Below are 21,679 nucleotides of genomic sequence, written 5' to 3'. Positions count from 1 at the left end.
TCGTAATGTGACAAAATGTGAAAAAGCTCAAGCTCCATCCGTCCATATTGCTTGTCCTCGCAGCGTCTAAGAATTCAAGATCTGTGAGTCCATTTTCACTGTAATGCAGGCCAGACCAGCAAGAAACATTAACAAAATCAGATTGTTTTTAGGTTTTGTGCACGTCTGAAACCTACTATACATACAGCAATAAGAACAGTAGGTAGTATTATTACTATTGTTATTATTATTGTATAATAACACTACAGTTATGTAGTAATGTTTGAACAATACAGTTTGGAATCACTCTTTATTGACAAAAAAATATAGAAATGTCTAAATAAATAAAACCCCATCTGGCTTTTCTGACAGCTTGAAATATTTGAGAACTTCGCCACTGGACATCTCAGGAAATCACTGAACTGATATGCTGAAAAAAATGGCAACCTGAAGACACAGAATGAGTATTTTTATGACGGACTGGAAAACATTCAGCTAAATCTTCAGCATCGTTCATCTTGGCAAATGACAGTTGTTCTTATTCAAATGTTTGAACAAATCAAATGAGGCAAATGATAAGAGTTGCTGGCTTATAATTACAAATTATTTCAGTTCAGTTCAATTTGTCCAGCCTCTTTTTAACGTATCGTACCATCTATCATCATCTAGTACAACAGGACTGAAAAGAACTTGTCTGGACTTCAAGCATGTATTGATCAGGAATTAATGATACTTACTGGACTCTTACCTCCCTTTAGCCAGAAGTAAACAGCAGATAGGATGCGGCTCATTTTTACCCTTCACAAAGCTTTTATCCAGCTGACATTAGCATCTTCGTTCTTCCAAGGGGGCCAACAAGTGCACTTAAGCCTCCATCTGTGGCCCCGCGAGTTCGGAAGTTTAATATATGGTCAGCATCGCAGCACTCATCATCACAGCCAAGGGTCACTGCAACTCTACATCAAATACTGGAATCACTTTTGCCCTGACTTGCAAGATCTTTGAAAAACCATTACCTCATTGTTAGATAACATCCTCAAGTCCCTCGCCCCCTCCGACCTTACGCACACTCTGTTAGCCGATTAACTCCTCACAGATTAATTAGCACCATTACCTCTGTGTTTTCCAGTCGGTGTCTTATCAACCTTTGTCAGGCCTTAAACTGTAAATTAATTAACATCAACTCTCTTGTCATTTGGTAATTACCTCAGCAGCAGCAGGAGCTCAGCGAAACGCTTTCATCAGCACCTATTGCTTCCCCTGACTTTGCCGAGAGCTCATTGGTTCACCGGACAGTAAGTGATAATACTCTCACACTGATTAGGGCTTGCCCTGAAGAAGAGCTTATAAGTTTAATGTATTGTCCAGGAAGGTAAAGTCACCACCTTTTATGATCATTAAGATCGGTGAAATAGGTCAGACTGGGATATCACTGAACTTTTGTGCCACACTGCACAACACATGTTTGGAAAAGCATTACACAAAAAGCCAGAGGCTACGTTTGTTTTATTAAACTTGATCTTTGGGTTGAAGGTGTGACTGAGGTTCTGGACTTGGTTGATCACTGTAAAAAAGAACAACGGAAACGTTCATTAATATGACAAGCAAACAGCTAAGGTGGTTTGAATTTAAACATTAGGTTTGCCAACATAATTTAGATCCAATATATTTTAGTCTACTCTGTACCTCATTTATTTTCTGGACATGACGCTGAGCAGAGCTAAATTAGTTCTGGGGAATAAAGTTGAGGCACATGGTAGATGCCCTCCTTTCTCTAATCTCTGCCCACACAGGGCTGTGGAAATTATCAATTTTCCTCTGGTTTTGTGTCTTTGTCAAACTTAAATGTTTCAGATCACCAAACAAATTTTGTCATCAGACAAAGATAACCTGAGTAACAACTGTTAACAAGTAGCTGCCGTAACTGACTATCGAGGTAGAAAAATACTGGCCTACTCCTTTTTGAAGGGCTGTTTAAATTCAGGAATATTCAAAGGTTTTCAAAACTAATAATAAAGTCATGTTGCAGCATCCGAATTGGATTTAAGTCCAGACTTTGACAAGGTCTCCCCAAAAACCTGCATTTTCAAGCCATTTTGAGGTAGTGTGCTTCAAAGGAGCAATAAGCAAAATTTTATTATTTTAGATAGAAAGAACTAAAAAAGGTAATATTTCAGATGGACTATGGTATGACTTCACACCACGTCTCTCTGTGTTGTTCTCCAGTCTTCTGTGTACATAGCCAGGCCGGGCCGGACTGGACCGTGTGCGTCCGTGTGCGTACGTGCGCGTACGTGTGCGTACGTGCGCGTACGTGCACGTGAACAGCTGCCACTCAGGGCTTAGCACCTCCCTGCCCTAAAATACCACCGTCAAAGCAGTGCAGCATTGGAGCAAGATGGCGGAGAGCACCCCAGCAGATCAAAACATTCTCTTGCTAACAGCGTTATAAAGTTAGAAGTTACTTACTTCTTCACTAGAAACGCTCCTCCAAAAGTGATGCTGCTTTGCTGTGTTTTTTGTCCTTTACAGATATGCACATAGGAGGCAGCGCGTAAGAAGGAAAGGAGGGCCTGGGTTTTGTTTTGTTCTACAGACAGTGCACAAGCACCGCCTGGTGGTGAAATATCGCTTTTTGCTCCTTTAAGAAATGAGAATCAACTCATTGCACTAGTTGGAGTTAAATCTTTTAGCTCTTTTAGCACCTAATCTGCACAGCAACAGAAACTACTCTTTTTTGATACCATGTTGCAGCACTTTAGGGCGGGGAGAAGCGGCGTCGCAGTGAAGGCAAGCATCTTTCTTCCAGATTGGAAAAACAGCTCCAGAAAACAACTAATATGAATACCCTGTAGTGCCAAAGCCAATATTTCATCATATATATGCTTATGGTTGACTTCGGAAGGCTTAAAAAACATGACACAGAACCTTTAAAAGTATAAAAGGATCTGGAGCAGCAAATCAGCTCCAGACCACCAAACTACCACCATCATGTTTGTCTCTAGGTACGATGTTCTTTTTCTGAAATGCTGTATTAGTTTTTCACCAGGGGCCACAGGACACACACCATGACCCAGGTTTCAACTTTTATCTTGTCAGTCTGCCTCACGATTTTTTTCCTGCTAATTTCAGACGGAGCTATCAATTCTTTCAGGCCAATAGTGATTTTAACCTGTCTGATCGTCACCGTTTCTGACCTATGAGGCAGAGGAGCCTTGCACTGCTTTTGATGTTGCTCTGGATTATTTTTTAAACTCCTATATGAGTTCAATGTAACTCTGGTGGACCAGCCACCAGTGTCGGCTGGTGACCAAAGATTCGGTAGGGGGGCGCACTAGAGGTTGATAAATCCATTCTTACTTGCCCACTGCTGGGTTTTCAAGTTTGGTCGTTCTGCTCTGAATTCCTTCATTCGTTTTTTTTTTCCTTCTGTGAAATTCTTGTGAAATCGTTATTTTGTAAATGATTGCCCAAACTTCTTTTCGTTATCGCTGTTCTCTTCTGTGTTGTTGTTGTATTCTGACTCTGCTGCTTGCTGTCATTTGTTTAAATGCATGTATGTGCGTCTAAACTGCCAGGGGTGTGACAGTGATCGAAAGGTATGATGAATTGATCTGATTGGATGACAAACTGGCCCAGAGAGCTGCACCTACAGGAGAATCTTTAGGTAACCAATTAGAAACCAGTACAAAGTCACATGGAAGCCAAAAGTTAAAACCCTGCATACACACTCATCTGGCCGGCATAACTATCCATTAAATAAATATGAATTTAGACTTAAACAAGAAAGGAACTTTGAATTAACCAAAAATGGAATGCTGAAAAATCAAAAGTCAAACTTTTATAAGAGAACAGCGATGAGAATTAGTTTTTATCTCAGAATTTATGTTTATTTTGTCAATACTTGACAACCCACCACTGCTGCACTTCTGGCAAAGTTCCATGTTTTCTGTTTTTGTTGATATGGGTTCTTACCGTGGTTCACTAGTCCCCAAGCCTTACAAATATGAGCCTTTCCAAAGTGAAAGATGTATGGAATTTCTTTAGATCTAAGTATGATGTGTTGTTTTTGAGATCTTTTAGCCTTATTCATATTATCAGAAAGGTTCAAGTCATAATTTCCCTTAATACTACAGATCTGGCTGTGGAAACGCTTGGCTGTAGCTAGACAAAAAGGAAGCAAACTTTTCCTAAATGGGATCTATTACAGTTGATTCATAATTTAACAATCATGAGTAAAAGAATGAAAATTCTGATTAGTCCTAATAAATGGAATTTTGTATTTAGTCAGGTTACATTCAATATAAAAATTTGTTTGATGATCTGAAACATCTGAGTGTAACAAAAAGACAAACACAGAAGATATCTGTGAGTTTGCATACATACACCACTGCTTTTTTTAATTTATTTTCAAAACTATTTCTAATACCTTGCAATGAATTATTAATATAGCGGCTACTCAAAGGTCTGTGAGTTGTGGAACAGCTAATTAATTCGGCTTTGGATTTGGTATCCTAAAATTTGCTCACCTGTTCAGCTCTTGTTGGCATTTGAAAAATCATTTGTGGTAGGAAAAATTGGGTAAATAAACTGATTGTAAACTAAGATTGGATTTTTGGGTAAAGAGGAACTACTGGATTTTTAATACCTCAAGGTGATAAGGGAACAAGTTCTCAAAAACATGCGGGGGTTCTCAAACTGGAAACTTGGCATTATAGGAAAAAATGGGAGCCCTATAAAAACTGGCTATTTTAAAATCTTCTCTTGAGTCAAATGTTTCAGCACTTTGGGTCAGAAACCTTTTAACCCACCTGCTGAGGTTTGTTACAGCAGAAGAACCGAACGTCGTTGAGAGAGGAGTCGTCCAGGGCCCACTGGTAATCCTCCATCTTGGTCTCTATGCCGCAGATCCCTCCATTGGTGCAGTCTTCACTCCAGTAGCCGTACTCACCCCAGTGCATGCCGGGCGCCTCCATCATTGGGTTGCTGCTGCAGCGGAACTTGATGTTGTTGACGGCCGTGTCGTCCCCAAATATACCCTGATGTTCCTCCACGCGAATCTGGAAGGATGTCAGCACCCCGCTCGGGCAGTACTGAGGATGGGACCAGTCACCAAAGCTGGGACGGAACGTTTTCAAATGCGGGAGCACAGAATTAGAAAAGGAAGTCGAGATAAATTTTAAGAAATCAGCACTTCTTCTTATAACACCCTGAACATGAAGATCAACAGCTAGTCTCCTACCCCTCTTTATAAGTAAAGTTTATTCTTCTAACAGTCTCTACATACTCGGTAAATCAATCCAACATTCATTAAAGACATGAGTCAGTCAAACACCTTTTCCATTTAGTGGGTCACATATTGTTTGTTTTTTTGTCCCTTTTAATCATGGTTTTGCACATCCAGATCGTAGCTGAGTTGGGTTTCTGCTTACCTTTAATGCACCATCAGTTGGTACCAAGTGTTGCAGCTTACCAACACTTGGTACCAACTGAAAGCAACATTTCTTAAGCATAAGTGTAAAATTGCGTCATAGCTCATGTATGTTTATATTTGTTTAGGAATCCCTTTTTTTTTTGTTTATTTATTTCATTGGTATTTATTTTTTGCTTACACCACCATCTCCTATTGCTTTTTTTATTATTATTATTACTATTATTATTTTTCTGTCCTTGGGTGAGTAGGCCAGGCTTTTGTTTCATTTGGGGCTTTTATCATTTCCCTTTCACATTACAATTAAGTAGCCTACTTTCTGTAGGTCTATAAGAAAATATGCCGATTGAATTGTTTATGCTTTTAAAATGACAAAAATGTAAAAACATCTAAGAGGGATGAATCATTTTGCAAGACACTGTATTTATATCAGGCAAACACACTTTAAATAAAATGCGGACTCATGACTTTGGTAATATATAATCATTTTATAAGGAAATAAATCTGTATATGGAAAGATATCTGAAAATCTAATTATTAGAAAACCTTTTGGCAAATCTTGTATACTGAAAAATAAGTAGGCTATTTGGTCTTGATAGTTATCAGATGACTTTTGTAGAAATTTTAGATATTTGTGAATGTTAACATATTTGATTTAATGTTTTACAATGGATTAAGATTTAACAACTGAAGACATAAACTGCCTTTTTATTTTAGTTAAAAGTTGGGATCAAATTTAACTAAAGGGATCTGCTAATTGTTTGCCACTCTGGATCATTGACCTTACCTAGGAAATTTTTAAATAATTTTTTCAAACATCGCCTGCTTATTGAATCTTCTATCTCTCAACCAACCAGAAAACAGTCAACGCTTTGCATATTTGCAAAGAAACTTAAAGGATTCACAGTGTTATGTGCAAACCTGATGAACAACAACTGAAGGTTACGGTTTGCTGTTGGGTCAAATACTTATTTAATTAAATGACATGAAAATCAGTCATATTGTTATGTAACATTTCTATTCTGAATTTTGTAATAAAACTATTAGGCAAGGCAAGGCAAGGCAAATTTATTTATATAGCACAATTCAGTACAAAGACAATGCAAAGTGAACAGTGTGTATTAAATACACACTGTTCACTTCTTTATAAGTGGGATTATGATGTAGTGTTTATATTCCTTCTCTCCCAGTGTGTTGCTTTGATAAATTTCTTAAATTTTTTTATGAAATTATACTGCTTTTGAAATATGTTTAAAATGTATTAACTTTCTTAGTATTCCTTCATGAGACCCGAATAATAGTCCTCATTCTCTAATTCAACATGAATTGTCTTAAAAATATTTTTTTATTGCTACGTCTCTTTGCTTTTTGCACCCCCGTATTGCTGAAAAGAGGAAGATGAAGCAAATTGAGTGGCGTTCAGTTGAACTGCTTACTGTCCAGTGTGCGACTCGACGTAGTACAGGTAGTTCCGGCTCTCGTCTTGGGAGCAGATGAGGCGGATCCCATTAAGGGCGGTGTCATCATCCCCGTACTGATTGCTCTCCACCTGAGGAAACAGGAACCAGTTCCCAGGCAGAGGATCAGTTTATCTCTGCTCTGCTGCAGCACTGTGTCATTAGAATCTGCCTTTTTTCTTTACATTAAATTTAGAACACTGCGTTTTTAGACATTGAATTCATAACACTGAATTCTTATCCTGTGAAATTAGGTATGCATTTTTTTTAACTTAAAATTCACCTGCAAAAATATCACCCGCAAAAAAAAAAAGATCTGCAATGTTTCAACAGATTCAATTTGATTCAATTTGCCTGCAAATGTGTTGACCTTCTGGTGAACTCAAGCCAAAGCAATCTGCACTAGATCGAGTCTAGTGGCGTCTAGCCAATGAATTTACACTAATTTGATCATGTGAAACACCAGTTGGGTTCAGCAGATTTTGCAGGTGACTTTTTTCAGGTGAAGTTTTTTGCAAATGACATTTAAGTTAAAAAAAAAATCACATACATGGTTTTACAGGATAAAAAATCCGTGTTATGAAATCAATGCCTAAAAAAATTCAGTGTTCTAAATTCAATGTAAAATAAGGTGATTCTAATGAGACTATATTTCTTCCATACCATTCTATCTAACATTTCAATTGTGTTTCCCAGCAATTATTATCCATTTATATTTGTGATGGTACATTAGTACTAACTGTAAAAATAAGTACTGAAGTTTTTTTTTCACCAATTAAATGTTCTCACATTTAAAGATGGGCTCTGTTTCAAGGTTTTAGTGAGATTATGCTAATGCAGTAGAAGGTGGATTTTATTGATTTTTGTTAACATATTGAGCAAAAGCACAACATGTGTATGGTACTATTTATGTATGCATCTTTGAGCCTGGAGGTTGGTTTGAGCAAAAGGCTGATACAAAAAACAGCCTGATTAAAATTGAGAGAGGTTCTCACTTTTGACACCTTAAGGAATTGAGTTTCATTTTAAAACTGCGAGAAATGCTAAATATAAACTTAATTTATGCATTGCATTAGGTTGCTGTAAAATATCTATGATTAATAGAAAGTTAAAATTATAAGAAAAGATTCAATGTGTATGTAAAACTGAAATGTTTAAGGTAGACAACTGAATGCTTTTAAAATTTCATAATAAGCAAAAACCTCACCAAAGTTCTTCTAAACCGTACTAAAGCCAGTGTTTGAGGACATTTTAATATGCTAATATGCTGGACGCTTCAAGCTGCATGAAGGTCATTGACTTCATTCGGGAGAGGAAATATCTGTTTTACATATAGTTTTTTAATGATCAAGGTGATGGATTTACAATATTAGTATTTAACTGAAACCTGGACTTTTACGGGGTTTTTTCTGCCATTTCCATTAAAAATAAAATGTTTGGATAGTGAATTTTGTTCCTTTACCCTGACACTGAATCCAACAGCAAAGAAGTTGTCAGGACACATCTCTGGCCAGGTCCAGTCTCCAAACTGCTCTCCGTTGCTCACAGTCAGCACAGATCTGTACTCTCTGCTGTTAAACTTTGTGCCGGCTCGCTGCAGAAAAACCTTCTCACAAAACCCGCTGGAGGCCACAGCAAGCAGGACCAAGATGCTGCGCAGACTCGCCATGCCGAAAGCGGAATAGTCAGTGTTTTCACTCTAAAGGCTAAACAACAAGTAAGAGCTAAAGGTTCCCGACTCAAAGCTCTTAAAGGTTCCCCGTTGTTTCTGGTATCAGCATGAATCATTTACAGAGTCGCATTACGGAACGGCGTGGGAATAAACAGCTGGTGGTGGAGAAAGAAACAACACAGGGTCTCTGCTATTCAGCCTTCAGTGATATTTTGCAGCTCAGCAGTGGAAGTTATCACCAAAAAAAAAGGCCACAGGGCACCTTAACCTGCAGGCTGCAACAACACACTTTGTGTTAACTTTAAAACTGGAAATGCAAAGGCTGAAATGTTACAGATTATATTATGGGTAAAATTATGTAAAACAGGCAACGCTACAGTGCTGTGTCAGGCTGGAAATCCACAATTAATTACCACATTGTTCCTGAAGCCATGGAAGATTATACTGTATCTTTACTGAAGTGTTCCTGGTGCAGAATTGGAAGAAAAGCCACTCCCTTGAATGATAAGAAAGCCAACATTTGAATTTGGTCAGAATGCTTCATGTTTGGCAAAACAGAACTAATTTTCTTCTTTTCTTCTCTGAAAGGATGATTTTTCAAATGCCCCACACAAATGGGAGGATGCAAAAGAGGATATCTTAGTCCTTAATGCATCCATCCTTGTACTTTTTGCAAAATCTAAGTCTCCCTTTGATGTTATTCTTGGACAGAATTGGCCTCCTGGCTGCACCTTGTCCAAACCTGTATGTGCAGATGCTCTCACACCGACCTGCTGCTGCTGATGAACACAGTCTGCACCGCTGGCAAACTGATTCTGGAGCACAGTCCTCAGGACGAGATTGTACTGCTCCTTCTTAGCCCGCTGGAAACTCAACCTCTCACCTTGTGTATTTCTTAATAACCCAGAAGACTCTAGATTTTGATGAAAAGTGATGGTGCATGCACACTTTCCTTTAGTGTAATCACTGATATTACAAGACAACAGGGATTTTAAGAAAACCTGGCTGTTTTGTACCAACCATTGTCTTAATAAATTTGATGGTCTGCATTTAGATAGAGTGTCACAGCTTCCTCTGTTTCTATTAGGCTATTTGCAAAGGAAATTGTCTGATTGTACAAAAATAAATGCAAGGAAATTATATCTGAATATTTTGCATAATGATCTAGAGCATCAACGTTTACAAATAAAATAAGCACACATAAACGATTTATACACACAAAGTCTAATTATAATTAAAACTTGTTGCATTTTTCCAGAAAAAAAAAGTGGTTTATCTGCCGGGATTTTGCTCAAGTTTTGTTTTCCACTATTAGTAAAACTAAATTTACATCCCAGACGATATTTATTATATAGCTTACCTAGGCAATAAACTAAAGAAATATGTTAGTCTTTGGTTGATCACATTTGTGACTTGAAAACAATAAGGGTTTAAAAACAGATCCTTGAAGAACACCATAAATGTTCCACCTGTTTTGAAAGCGAAACACGTTCAGAACTCTTGTTCTATTTATTAATAGAGCACAACGTTCACATCAAAATTCATCTTAGAGCACATAACATAAAAAAACTCAAGGTTTTATTCATGTACAACACTACAATTCATAATACAACCAATACAGTTAATTTGATTCAAATGTAACTTTAGTCGGTTTCTGTGAAAGTTGAAATTTAAATTGTTCCCCTGGCTGCAGCCATTATTCTGACCCTGCAGCATTTTCTGTGGGTGCTGTCACTTCAGGATTGATCTTTCATGTAAATCACAGAGAATAAAGGCATCTCCAAAGTGAATAATCGGCCCAGCTATATTGAGGAGCGTTTGCTATATCTAACACACACAACCTAATAGCCTTTTGAAGATGTGAGAAGTATTTGAGATTAATTATTTTCATATAAAAAAAAAACTAAAATAATCCCCATGACTTTATGTCATCACGTTGACATAGCTTTTTTTTTAAATTTCCAGAGTGCTCCACGTGTGAAAAACAAGTCATGATCCAACAAAAACTGGAAGCTTTCATACGATTATGTTATCTAAAACTTTGTTGACAGAAATGATAAAGCGGGGGCTGCGTCTCCTTGGAGTACATTTGGCTGTAAAAATGTCAGCTTGTCACTCTCTCACAAACCAGTTTATTTTACCTGTAGGTCATAGCAGACATCACGGTGGGGACTGTCAATGTAGCAATAATCAAACAAATTTTAACATATTTTTACCTAAAGTATATTTCATAAATTAGTGACACACAACTAAATGTGAGTTCAATGATTATTTTCTTGAATGTCTTCGTCTTTAAATTAATACATTTTCTTTTTAGTATGTATAAATATTTGATTTATCTAGTTAGTATCACTTTACGGCACTTTTCACACTCCATGTTATACAAGAATTACATAAAGATCAAATTAATCAATGATTTGAATTTATTCACAATATATATCACAGCTGAATAATTACTGATAAATGTATTCATCTATCACATTAAATTCTAAATGTAATCAAATTAGAGCTTTAAAATGTGTTTTTCATTAATGAATTACTTAAAAGGCACTTGAAAGACACTTTAGCTGAGAAACGAGAGAGGAGAGGTTTTCCTGCCAGTTTCCGATTACATCTTGTGCGTAAATGTTGATCTGAGTCACCAGAGCTTCTTTCTGCAACAACTGAAACCTCTGCACTGACCTCGTCACACTGTCTCCTCCACGCCGCCTTCACTTCCCAAAGACAAATGCTGGAACAACGCTCTCCTGACATTTGGAGGCACTGAGGTGTAAAAAAAAATTATCTGAGCAACACATTAGCTGAATGTCCTGCTGCTTTTAAGTCAAGAACGGAGAAGAAGCTTGTGAGTTAAACAGTGTTTGTTTGAGCACTTAATCATCTGAGGGGGGGGGGGGGGGGGGGGGGGAAGAAACACAGTTTTTATTTTAATGGGGGAAAATGAAGCCAATGAGGTGGAACTGGAGAGATTAGAAGATGGAAGTTCAAGAGGAGAACTGCTGAAATCTTAACTCTGCCTTAACGCTCATTGTTTTTGTCTCTGAGAAAATAATCTGTCCACATACTCCAGCACAAACAAGGCACCCCACTTCAGTAGTGACCAAATGCAACCCTTTGTTTTTAATTCATACCATTATCATTATCTTCTGATCTGTAAAAGACATTTTCAAACTCATGTAGCCCTCGCTCTGCTCCCGAGCGACTATTTTGGTTTTCTGTAAATCCCTTCCAAGACTTTTTGGAAGATACCACATTTGTCAGGAGGCGTTCTGGGAACTTCTTCTTTCCCTTTAAAGATCTTGGTGTCCCTTACCACAAAACCACATTGCTCATTTTGAGCGAGCAGCTTTATTCTCTTATTCTCTTTTTAATCATTTTAGCACCAAAGCCATTTTATGCACTTTTTAAATGCAAGATAAGTTTAAATGAGATTTATGGTGTATTTTCTCAAATCAACCGTCAGAATTATACACAAATAAATATAAACACTTTGACAAACAATACCTCAAGTAATGAAACAGTACCAAAGTATTATGCTGCCGCAACCTTACATGACAGTTGTTCCATTGTCTTTAGGTTTGAAAACCTCCTTTTGACATCTCCAGCAGGCTTTTACCCCCAAAAATTTTTAATCTCCTTCCAGGTTGAAAGCATCATTTTCTTTCATTCTTCTTTTCCTGTCTGTCATTCTTCTAGTTTCCAGTTAATGGAAGCCTTAACTTTGTTGTTTTCTGGGTTGTTCCTAAAACGGACTGCACAATATAATTGGAAATGTATCAATCCAATTATTACTGTACACATTACAGTTGTATTGCAAAGAACAGCCTTGACTCTGACAAGTGTTAGCTAATTATTTAAGTAAAGCACCTCACAAAAGTATTGACCCACCTTTGCCTTCTCCCTATTTTCTTACATTCCAGCCTGTAATTTGAATGTTTACTCCTATTTAATGCAACTGATTTGCACATAGCTTAAGTTTGTGAAGTGACACGAGAAAACATATAAATAGTTTTTAAAACAAGAATTAAAGCAAAAATACAACAACAAAAAAATTAAAATTGGCATGTGCATATGTCTGCTCTCTTTGTTATGAAGCCCCTAAACTGTTCTGCTGCAATCTTTAAGTTATATAATTAGTGAAATGAAGTTGAACTGTGCGCCATCTGAGTGTCACACGATCTGTCAGTTTAAACACACTTTTTCTGAAAGGCCCCAGAGGCTGCAGCACCACTAAGCAAGAGGCACCGCACCATGAAGACCAAGGGGCTCTCCAAGCAAGTTAGTTGAAGAGTACAAGTAAGGGTAGGGCTATAAAAAAATATCAGAATCATTGGTGATCCTGTGGGGCACTATCAAATCCATCATCAACAGGAAAGCAAATGGTACCACAACAAAAATGCCAAGAGAGGGCTGCCCACCAGATCTCACAGTCCAGGTAAGGAGGGGATTAATCAGAGAGGCAGTCCAGAGACCAAATGTACCCAGAAGCTCCACAGCAAACACTGGAGGATCTGTCCATAGGACCACGATGAGCCGTACACTCCACTTTATGGAAGAGTGACCAGAAAAAAGCCATAACTTGGTGTTAAAAATAAGACGGCACATTTTTAGTTTCCCAAAATGTATAGGCGTGACTCCCTAAATGTATGAAAGAAGGTGCTCCCGATAAATGCGACTCAAATTGACACCAAAGAAAACGCTATGTCTGGTGCAAACCCAACACGTCCCACCGGCATAAGAACACCATCTCCACAGAGAAACTGTGGGGGTATGGAACAGTTATGCACTCTGAGGATTTCAGTTTTTTTTTTTTTTCCTTTTTGTTGTTCGCCTTACAATAAAAAAAATTGTCATCTACAAAGTCGTATGCATGTTCTGCATTTTGTTTCCAGGTTGTGCGGAAACAAAATACGGAAGATGCCAAGGGGGATGAATATTTTCCAGGCCATTGTAAGCGTACACGTTTTAAATTTTCTCATCCTCCCAGCAGCCAAGCTTCGAGCAGTCTTATCGAGTTGCCTTGACAAATTGCTCTCCAGGATCTATCGGGGTTTTTTGTTTTGGCTTTGGCCATTTTTCACTCCTTTTTGGTCAAATCCCTGGTAATATTTCTTTTTTAATTTCGTTTCACCTTCGGGCATTAAAATTTAACCAAAACTCAAGGGATCATCTCCTATTACCTTTGTGTACTGTACAACAGTGAAAGTGCCGGAGGGACCGGTCTTAAATGGGATCTATTAGGACTTTGTGTCCCAGCTGCCACATAAATAAATTTGTTCACATTTCTTTAGATGAATGTTTCCAAATACCAAATATATCATCTCTTGCCAGACAGCAAATATGATTTTAGCATCTATAAGAGGATTTTTCAAGAAGCCAATAGATGGAAATTTGTCATTCAGATGAAGATCAACCGCAGAATAACGCAGGTCTCAGATGCCCTGTCAAGATTGCTAGATATCCTGCCAGGTTCTGACAGACACGATACTCTCAGGCAGTATTCATCTGCCGTGGATGTTTTCTTAAAGCTGAGTTCTATTTGCTGAATAAAATGTTGCAAGATAATCTGGCTGCTTTGAAAAAAAAGAAGAAAAAAAAACGATTGCAAAATACTAACGCAAATTAACTTTTTTTTGTGAGTGAAATCAGGACAAAATAACTAAAAGACTCAATTGCACCCACACCACATAGTTCTTCCATGCACCCACTTTGAAGTCCTACTGCTATTTCCAACCATTAGCTGAGGACAGGCAAGAAATTATTTTTCTCATAAACCTTTAGAGTGATTTCAATCTAAGCCCCTTTTCCAGGTATTTGTGTAATTTGGTCAGCAGCAAAAACCCTGAACCTCGCAACATAAAGATGAAGTGAATGCAGCGTTTACTCATCGTTCTAAACATGGTTGAATCTTCCCCCTAAAATTCAAAAATAAATAAAATAGAAATATAATCAGGCTGTTGTTGTAGCTTCAAAGCAAAGCACAGATTTTTTTTTTTTGTTAGTGTTTGAAAAACATGACTGGAATAATGCTTGCAAAATGCAGACAGCCTCGACTGAATTTGTTGAATTGCGTTTTGTAAGTTGAACTGAATTGTGGGATCAGTTAAGCTGTTAAGATTTACCAGTAAAGCACAGTTAAAGTGTCACACATTCTTTGACGTAACAGCAAGGATTTAGAATGGACCATTTCATTCCTTTATTCTGACAATAATTCCCCTTGTAATTTTTATGATGAATTGTAGTTATTAAAATGAACTTCCCAATCAGACCCTAGAAATCAAAAGATCAGTATATTCTCAGAAAATGCGGCTTAAATAAAACCTCCACAGTGTTTGGCATAAGGTTTGAGAAGTCCCATTTACTCCTCAATCTCCAGCCTCTCCTGGAATAGAATAAACCTTCTATCTCATCCATCATTGTGAAAATAATTAGATTCAGAACAAATAAATCCAAGAGAGGAAAAGTAGGGCATTGTGATTTTCTATTGGTAATAAAACATAAGCCGGCATGACAAATGTTAGTGCAGATCAGGTGACGACTGCCAGATTGTTTGATGTCTGATTGTTCCTCTGCAAACGTGCGTGTGATCGGACAGATAAGTACAGTTTATATAAACACACCCAACAATTTTATGTAATTCTTTAAATGCTTCAGGTGCATGGCACCCACAATGAGATTCACAATTATTTGGTTTATATATCGATTGCATCACAAAAACTTTGAATTTGCTAATGTATCGTTAAACAATTTATGGCATCAAGTTTTAAAACGGAAGAGAACAGTTCACCTTTTCAGTAATTAATTAAGCTGAGCTTGGGGCTGATAGTTTTTCAGTACAACATGTTGTAGTTAAATGCAAGCTTTTTCAAATGGATAAATAATTTCTAAGGCACAGAGAGTGTCAGTTCTTCAGGCTTTGTTTTTTATCTAGGGTTCTAAGGCTCAGCCTCTCATTCAGGTGTTTGAAATTCTGGGAGCGACTTTTTCCTGTTAATGTTCACAGCAAGCTTAAATAAAGAGTAGTAGACTAAGTTCAGAACCTTGAGGAATTCACTCTGATAAGGGATGAGAATGCATTGATTATATGTGCATTCTTTTGGGACTTTGAGACTCAAAGCAGAGCATCAATTCAGTTTTTAATTATATTAAGTTTTTAAAAAAAATTAAAGGCATTAACAGTGACTTTAATACTGAATAAACAAATTAACATATGTCTTTGATAGACATAATTTTTAGTTTTTAGTCCCTTAAATTTGTCTTTTAAAAATCAAAAGTCCAATGCAGACACCAGAAATTAAGAATCTTTTATTGCCACCGTGTGTTACCATGGTGACATTTGTTTTAGACAGACAAGATGCACACAAACAATATATACAGGTAGACACAACAGACATAGACATTATATATATATATATATATATATATATATATATATATATATATATATATATATATATATATATATAGAGAGAGAGAGAGAGAGAGAGAGAGAGAGAGATGAAGTCAGTCAGTTAGCTACACACACACACTCTTTCTGAGAAGCCCAAGCATGCAAAAGACACTTTAGGGTCTGCTAAGAGTCCTTTTTTAACAATATGAATTGCTGTTATGAATTAATATGAATTAATCACGCAAAGATTCCTTGATGATACATTCATGCCTGCAGTAAACTCTGTGCAGTAAAGTTAAACCTTCATATACAGAACTGTGCAATGAAAAATTCCTGATAAGTTAGAGAGTGCAAATATGCATTCCCAGTAGTGTTATTGTAACGTCTAACAGACGCAATCTCCTCAGCAGGGGGCCATAAGTCTGTTAGTTCTGGATTTGATGTTTCTGAAACGTTTACCTGATGGAAGAGGAGCAAACAGTGCATTTCCCGGGTAGGTGGGGTCAATGGCAATGCGTCTGGCCCTTCTCTGGACTCGATGCAGCATAAACTGAGTCCAAATCCTGTAGACGGCATCCCACAATTCCTTCCTTTCCTGCACTGTGCAGCTCCCATACCACACAGTTATGCTGAGACATGCGGCAGGTAAAGACTCTTGCTTGGCTCTGCATCACCGTTCTGTCATCTCGAAACACTGTTGGTAGAGTTAAGATAGCTATGTTTTTGTCCTCTTCTAAGCCAGCGTCACCTCCTGTTTCCCGACGTCTGCTTTTCTTAGGAGCTGAACAAAGAAACACAATCCATTAGAGGCCATACTGACATGCCGCTTAAAAAACAACCTGATCGCTGTTTTGTGCATCTTATTCACAGTGGTTTGTTCTATGATGTGCCATCCCACACTTTGTTTTTTTTTCCCACTTTGCAACATTGACGTTGGTTAATCTGCTACCATAGAACTAAATAGTTAATCGTCCATACAGAGTAAACACTAACAAAAGTCAATGTGAAGAAAATGAGTTTGACTATATGCTGTTGCATGGCATAGCTGAAGAGAGTGCAAATCTTTCAACAGAATTTGATTGGGGCCCCTCGTCCTTGTCAAGAAGATCATCACGACTAACAACCAGGGGTGGGTAGTAACTAGTTACATTTACTAGCTACTTTTACATTTGAATTAGAGCTACTTTTACTTGAGCGCAATTTTTGGCTACTCTACTCACCTCTGCTAGCAACATTTTAATACAGGTTTTGAGGAATCTTGGAGAGGGGGTCGAGTTTAATTGGTTGAATTCAAAAGCAATCACGCATCATCTGTCATGATTTGCTGAGATGTATTTGTGAACAAAGCGAGCTCGGACACTAAAATATTACATTTGTAGCATCAGAAGATTGTAACTCTTCACACAACAATCAAACAGTGGGTACTTAAACCAATGATCTTCTTTCAGCTTTTGCCATTCAGGGGTCACCACAGCGGATCATCTGCCTCCATCTAACCATTTCTTCTCCATCTTCTACTCACACCAACTAAATTATTGACCCTGTTCACTCATTCCATAAATCCCCTCTTTGGTCTTCCTCCAGGCCTCCTGCCTGCAGTTCCAGCCTCAGCATCCTTCTATATGTTTTGACTATCCTCTTCTGTACATGTCTAAACCGTCTCAGTCTGGCTTCTCTGGCTTTATCTCCAAAACATCCAACATGAGCTGTCCCTCTGGTGTTCTCATTGCTGATCCTATCCATCCTCGTCTCACCCATAGAGAACCTCAACATCTTCATCTCTGCTGCCTCCAGCTCTGCCTCCTGTCTCTTCCTCAGTGCCACTGTCTAAATAATACAACATCGATAGGCTCATACAGATACGCTTGTTTTACACAACACACCTGACACTTCTCTCCACCTGTTCCAGCCATCTTGGACATGTTTATTGACCTCATTTATTCACCTCTTTTCCACACTCGCCATTGCTCTGGACTGTTGAGCCTAAGTACTTAAAATCCTCCACTGTCTTCATCTCTGTTACATTTAACCTAATGGTTCCATGTGGGTCCCTCTCTGTCACAATGCTACAGCTGGCTTTAATCCCTCTCATTTTCAGGGCAAACCTCCGTCTCTCTAGGTTTTCCTCCACCCGTTCCCTTTTCTCACCCTAGATCAAAATGTCATCTGCAAACATTCCAGTCCACAGAGATTCCTGTCTAGTCTCATCTGTCAACCTGTCCATTCCACACAAACAAGAAGAGGCTCTGAGCTGATCCTGGATGCAGTCCCACTTCCACCTTGAACTCTTCTGTCACACCTACTGCACACCTCACCGTCTTACAGTTCTCATGCATGTCCTGGACAACTCTAACATCCTTCTCTGCTACCCCAGTCATCCTCATACAATACTACAGCTCCTCTGTCGGCACCCTGTCTGATGCTTTCTAGAGCTCTACAAAACACGATGCAGCTCCCTCTGGCCTTCTCTATTTCCCCATCAATATCCTCAAAGCAAATACTGCATCTGTATCACTTTTTCATGGCATGAAACCATACTGCTGCTCACAGATGCTCATTTCTGACCTCAGTCTAGCTTCCCATAACTTGTATGACTCATCAACTTTATTCCTCTGTAGTTGCCACAACTCTGCACATCTCCTTTGTTCTTGAAATTTCTTCTTACTCTCTAAGATCTCGTTGAACAGCCTAGTCAAAAAATCTACCGATGTCTCTCCTAGAGAGGTCCATACCTCCACAGATATATTATCAGGACCAAATGCCTTTCCAATCTCCATCCTTTTCAATGCCTTCCTTAATTCATCCTTACTGATCTTTGCAACTTCCTGACTCACAATGGCCACTTTGTCTGCTCTTTGTTCTCTCTAATTTTCCTCAATCATAAACTCTTGAGTACTCCTTTCATCATCCTCACCTTTCAGTACATTTCTGTCATATTACCAAAGATCCCTCCCATCTCTGTCTCTCTGCCTCTCCATCCTTTGTAAGTCCTACTTTCCCCCTTCACAGTCCAGTCTATCATAGAAGTCACTGTATTTATTTGGCCGTAGCTACTTTATGCTGCATTTTCCCTTACAGAGATGACTGGAGGGAGAAATACTAGTTCTCGGTTTCCCACTTGTTGGCTGATTTCTTTCTCCAAACACACTTCTGTACTTCCTTATTGCACCACCTTCTCAACATTCCTTCCATAAGTACACCAAGTACTCTCCCACCTGTCTCCATAACAATGTTAGCTGTAGTTGTCCAGTTATGTATGAGTCCCTCCTGGACACCCAGAGCCAATCTCAACTTTCTTCCTTTTCTCCACGTCCACCTCTTTGCCCTCTGCTTTGCCTTTGCCCTCTTCATTTTCTTCACCAGCAAAGTCATTATACACGATATATGTATGTAAGTCACCTAAATGTACATAAGTCATCCTTAAATCTCTGCTTTATTTCTTTTTTTTTCTCTCTCGATGCACTGTATACATGTGGACGCACTGTATATACCACACCTTCTTTTGATTATTGAGCCGATGTGACAAGTGAATTTCTCTACCGTCAGATCAATAAATCATATCTTATTTTATCTTATCATCAACATCCTGCATTGTCTGGTAATACTCTCATCAGCCCCTACCTTTCAGTAGCCGAATCCCTTCAGGTTACGTCTTCTACTCACCATGTGTTCCTGCCTCTTCTAAAAGAAAGTATTCACTATAGGCATGCACATTCCCTTTGCAAAGTCTACCACCATCTGTCATGTATTCCTGTTCTGGATACCAGACCTGCCCATTACTTCATCACCTCTGTTCCCAGCACCAATGGTGTCCAATGATCTACACCAATCTGCACCGATCACCACTATCTCCCCCTCAGGGGATTCTGCATCCTTTCATCTAACATACTGCAGAATTTCCCCTTCTCCTGTAACTCACACCCCACCTGTGGGCATAACTGCTGCAAACGTTGAAAACCACACCTTTGATTTCTAGCTTCAGACTTATCACCCTACCTGGTACTGTTTTTTACCTCCAGAGCATTTCTGACAAACTCCCCTTTCAAGATAACTCCAACACAATTTCTCTCTCCATCCACACCATAGTAGAACCCTACTCCTAAAGCTTCTAGTACCTTTTCACTTTGTCTCCCAGTATGTACACCTTCTTCCACTGCACCATGTGAGCCATCACTCAAGCTTAGTCATAGTCATAGTCCCAACATTCAAAGTCCCTACTCTTAGTCCAAGACTTTAGTCTTTGCTTATCTCTCTCTGATCACAGTACCAGGCCACTGGTACCATGACAGTCACCAGCACCAATGGCGATTGAGGTTAACCAGGGTCTTGACAGATCCGGTATGAAGATCATGTTCTTGACTTGCATGGTATATTTGGTAAAGTATTAGCCAGATGCCCTTCCTGATGCAGTTTTCTGTATTTATCTGGTCTTGGGACTGACACAAATAGGGCACAGGCTATTTTATCCCTTTGAAGGAAGCATTTGCCAATTTATTTACACAATAAACTTAAATGTTAAACAATTTGAAATCTTTCTATGCTTAAGCCGTCAAATCAAATGAGTATTCTCATTCTCAATAAACAAATCTAGATCTATGGTTTGTGTTAAAATGCAAGCATTTATGGGAGGCTCCTAATGGTTTTGGGGCCCTGAACAGCGGCTTTCCCTCGTCTTGTTGCTATGAAGTCTGATGGCACCGAGTGCTTGTGTACAAAAAATGAACAGCGTCACTAAACCTCTTTATTCCCCGAATGGCAAACTGAATACATTGTTTGTTCAGCTTCATTTATTATCAGAAAGAGTGACATGCTCAGGCTATCATTCATGCAACATCCATCATGCATTTTAAAAACTGTCTGAAGCAAATTTGACTGAATTTATTGTACCCAATGAATCCCGTTGGCTCTAAAACAGAGACAATTTCAGCATTAAAGAAGGTAATGGAGTTTTCTCGGAATGACGGTTTAATGGAAATTTCTGTAAGAACGGTTTTGCTGTTGCCGCTCCACTCTTTTAACCAATATGCCCGTTCTTCACCATTGTCTTCTGCATGGCTGTAGATGCCAGTGATGCAGGAGCTGGTACTCAACTCCCACAGGATGGTCCCAAGGCTGTGGAAGATCCAGTGTGCTACTCCTCAAGCAACTCTAGTAAACAACAGTACTAAAAAAGAGACATGTATGTGAATCTTAGAGCTTGACCATTTTGAAGTTTATCTCAGGTCTTCCAGCTAACCAGTTCATGTACTCACAGAACAAAACCCTATGTACTACAGAGCCCGGCAAGTGTCAGTGGGTAAAAATAAAAAAATAAAGCAGGTGGAAATCCAGGCTCATGCTTTACTAAATGATGCGCTCTGGTTTTCCAATCTGTGCTCACTGATTATTTTGGAAGCATGGCCCACACCTGCGAAGTAGTGTATGTAAATGTCATATAGAAAGTTAAAACACTGCCTTGTTTTAATCAGCACACCTCACAGTTGTAATATGACTTTACACTCAGATGAGATGTTTAAAATGACGGGCCACGCGCCCGAGCTCTCCACAGATGTCACTGAGTTATCTGCATGCATGGATTACAAAACGGAGCACGCAGTTCATCAAACCGTGCACACGGATTGCAGAAACTGAGAACACGGTTTAGTAATCAGTGCGTAGATTACAAAACCGAGTGCACGGTTTAGTAAATTGTGAGCACGGTTTTCTACCTGCTTTGTTAATTTTTTACCTGTTGACACTTCATACAACCC

The 21,679-nt window shown here is 38.6% G+C and overlaps 1 protein-coding gene across 1 annotated transcript; it reads right to left on the bottom strand.

Moving 5' to 3' along the window:
- Window positions 1–1,299: 1,299 nt before the first annotated feature.
- LOC105936757 (vitelline membrane outer layer protein 1 homolog) lies at window positions 1,300–8,617 on the bottom strand. The gene is made up of 4 exons (XM_012877733.3): window positions 8,330–8,617; window positions 6,847–6,959; window positions 4,791–5,097; window positions 1,300–1,543 (listed from the first exon to the last, which is right to left on the bottom strand). Exons 1-4 carry the CDS (start codon window positions 8,534–8,536, stop codon window positions 1,541–1,543), a joined length of 630 nt encoding a protein of 209 aa, XP_012733187.2. The 5' UTR covers window positions 8,537–8,617; the 3' UTR covers window positions 1,300–1,540.
- Window positions 8,618–21,679: the final 13,062 nt, after the last annotated feature.

The sequence above is a fragment of the Fundulus heteroclitus genome, chromosome 3 (genome assembly GCF_011125445.2).
Source record: "Fundulus heteroclitus isolate FHET01 chromosome 3, MU-UCD_Fhet_4.1, whole genome shotgun sequence".
Classification (NCBI taxonomy): Eukaryota; Metazoa; Chordata; class Actinopteri; order Cyprinodontiformes; family Fundulidae; genus Fundulus; species Fundulus heteroclitus.
The sequence above is the reverse complement of the archived record's forward strand: the minus strand, read 5'-3'. Positions and strand labels throughout refer to the sequence as shown.

Bases quoted from the DNA above. Each gene is read 5' to 3' on its own strand.
- LOC105936757 (XM_012877733.3), bottom strand. From the start codon at position 8,536: ATGGCGAGTCTGCGCAGCATCTTGGTCCTGCTTGCTGTGGCCTCCAGC. The intron at 6,960-8,329 runs GTAAAGGAACAA...CTGTTTCCTCAG, and splicing joins CTGTTGGATTCAGTGTCAGG to GTGGAGAGCAATCAGTACGG. The intron at 5,098-6,846 runs GTAAGCAGTTCA...GTTCCGTCCCAG, and splicing joins GTCGAGTCGCACACTGGACA to CTTTGGTGACTGGTCCCATC.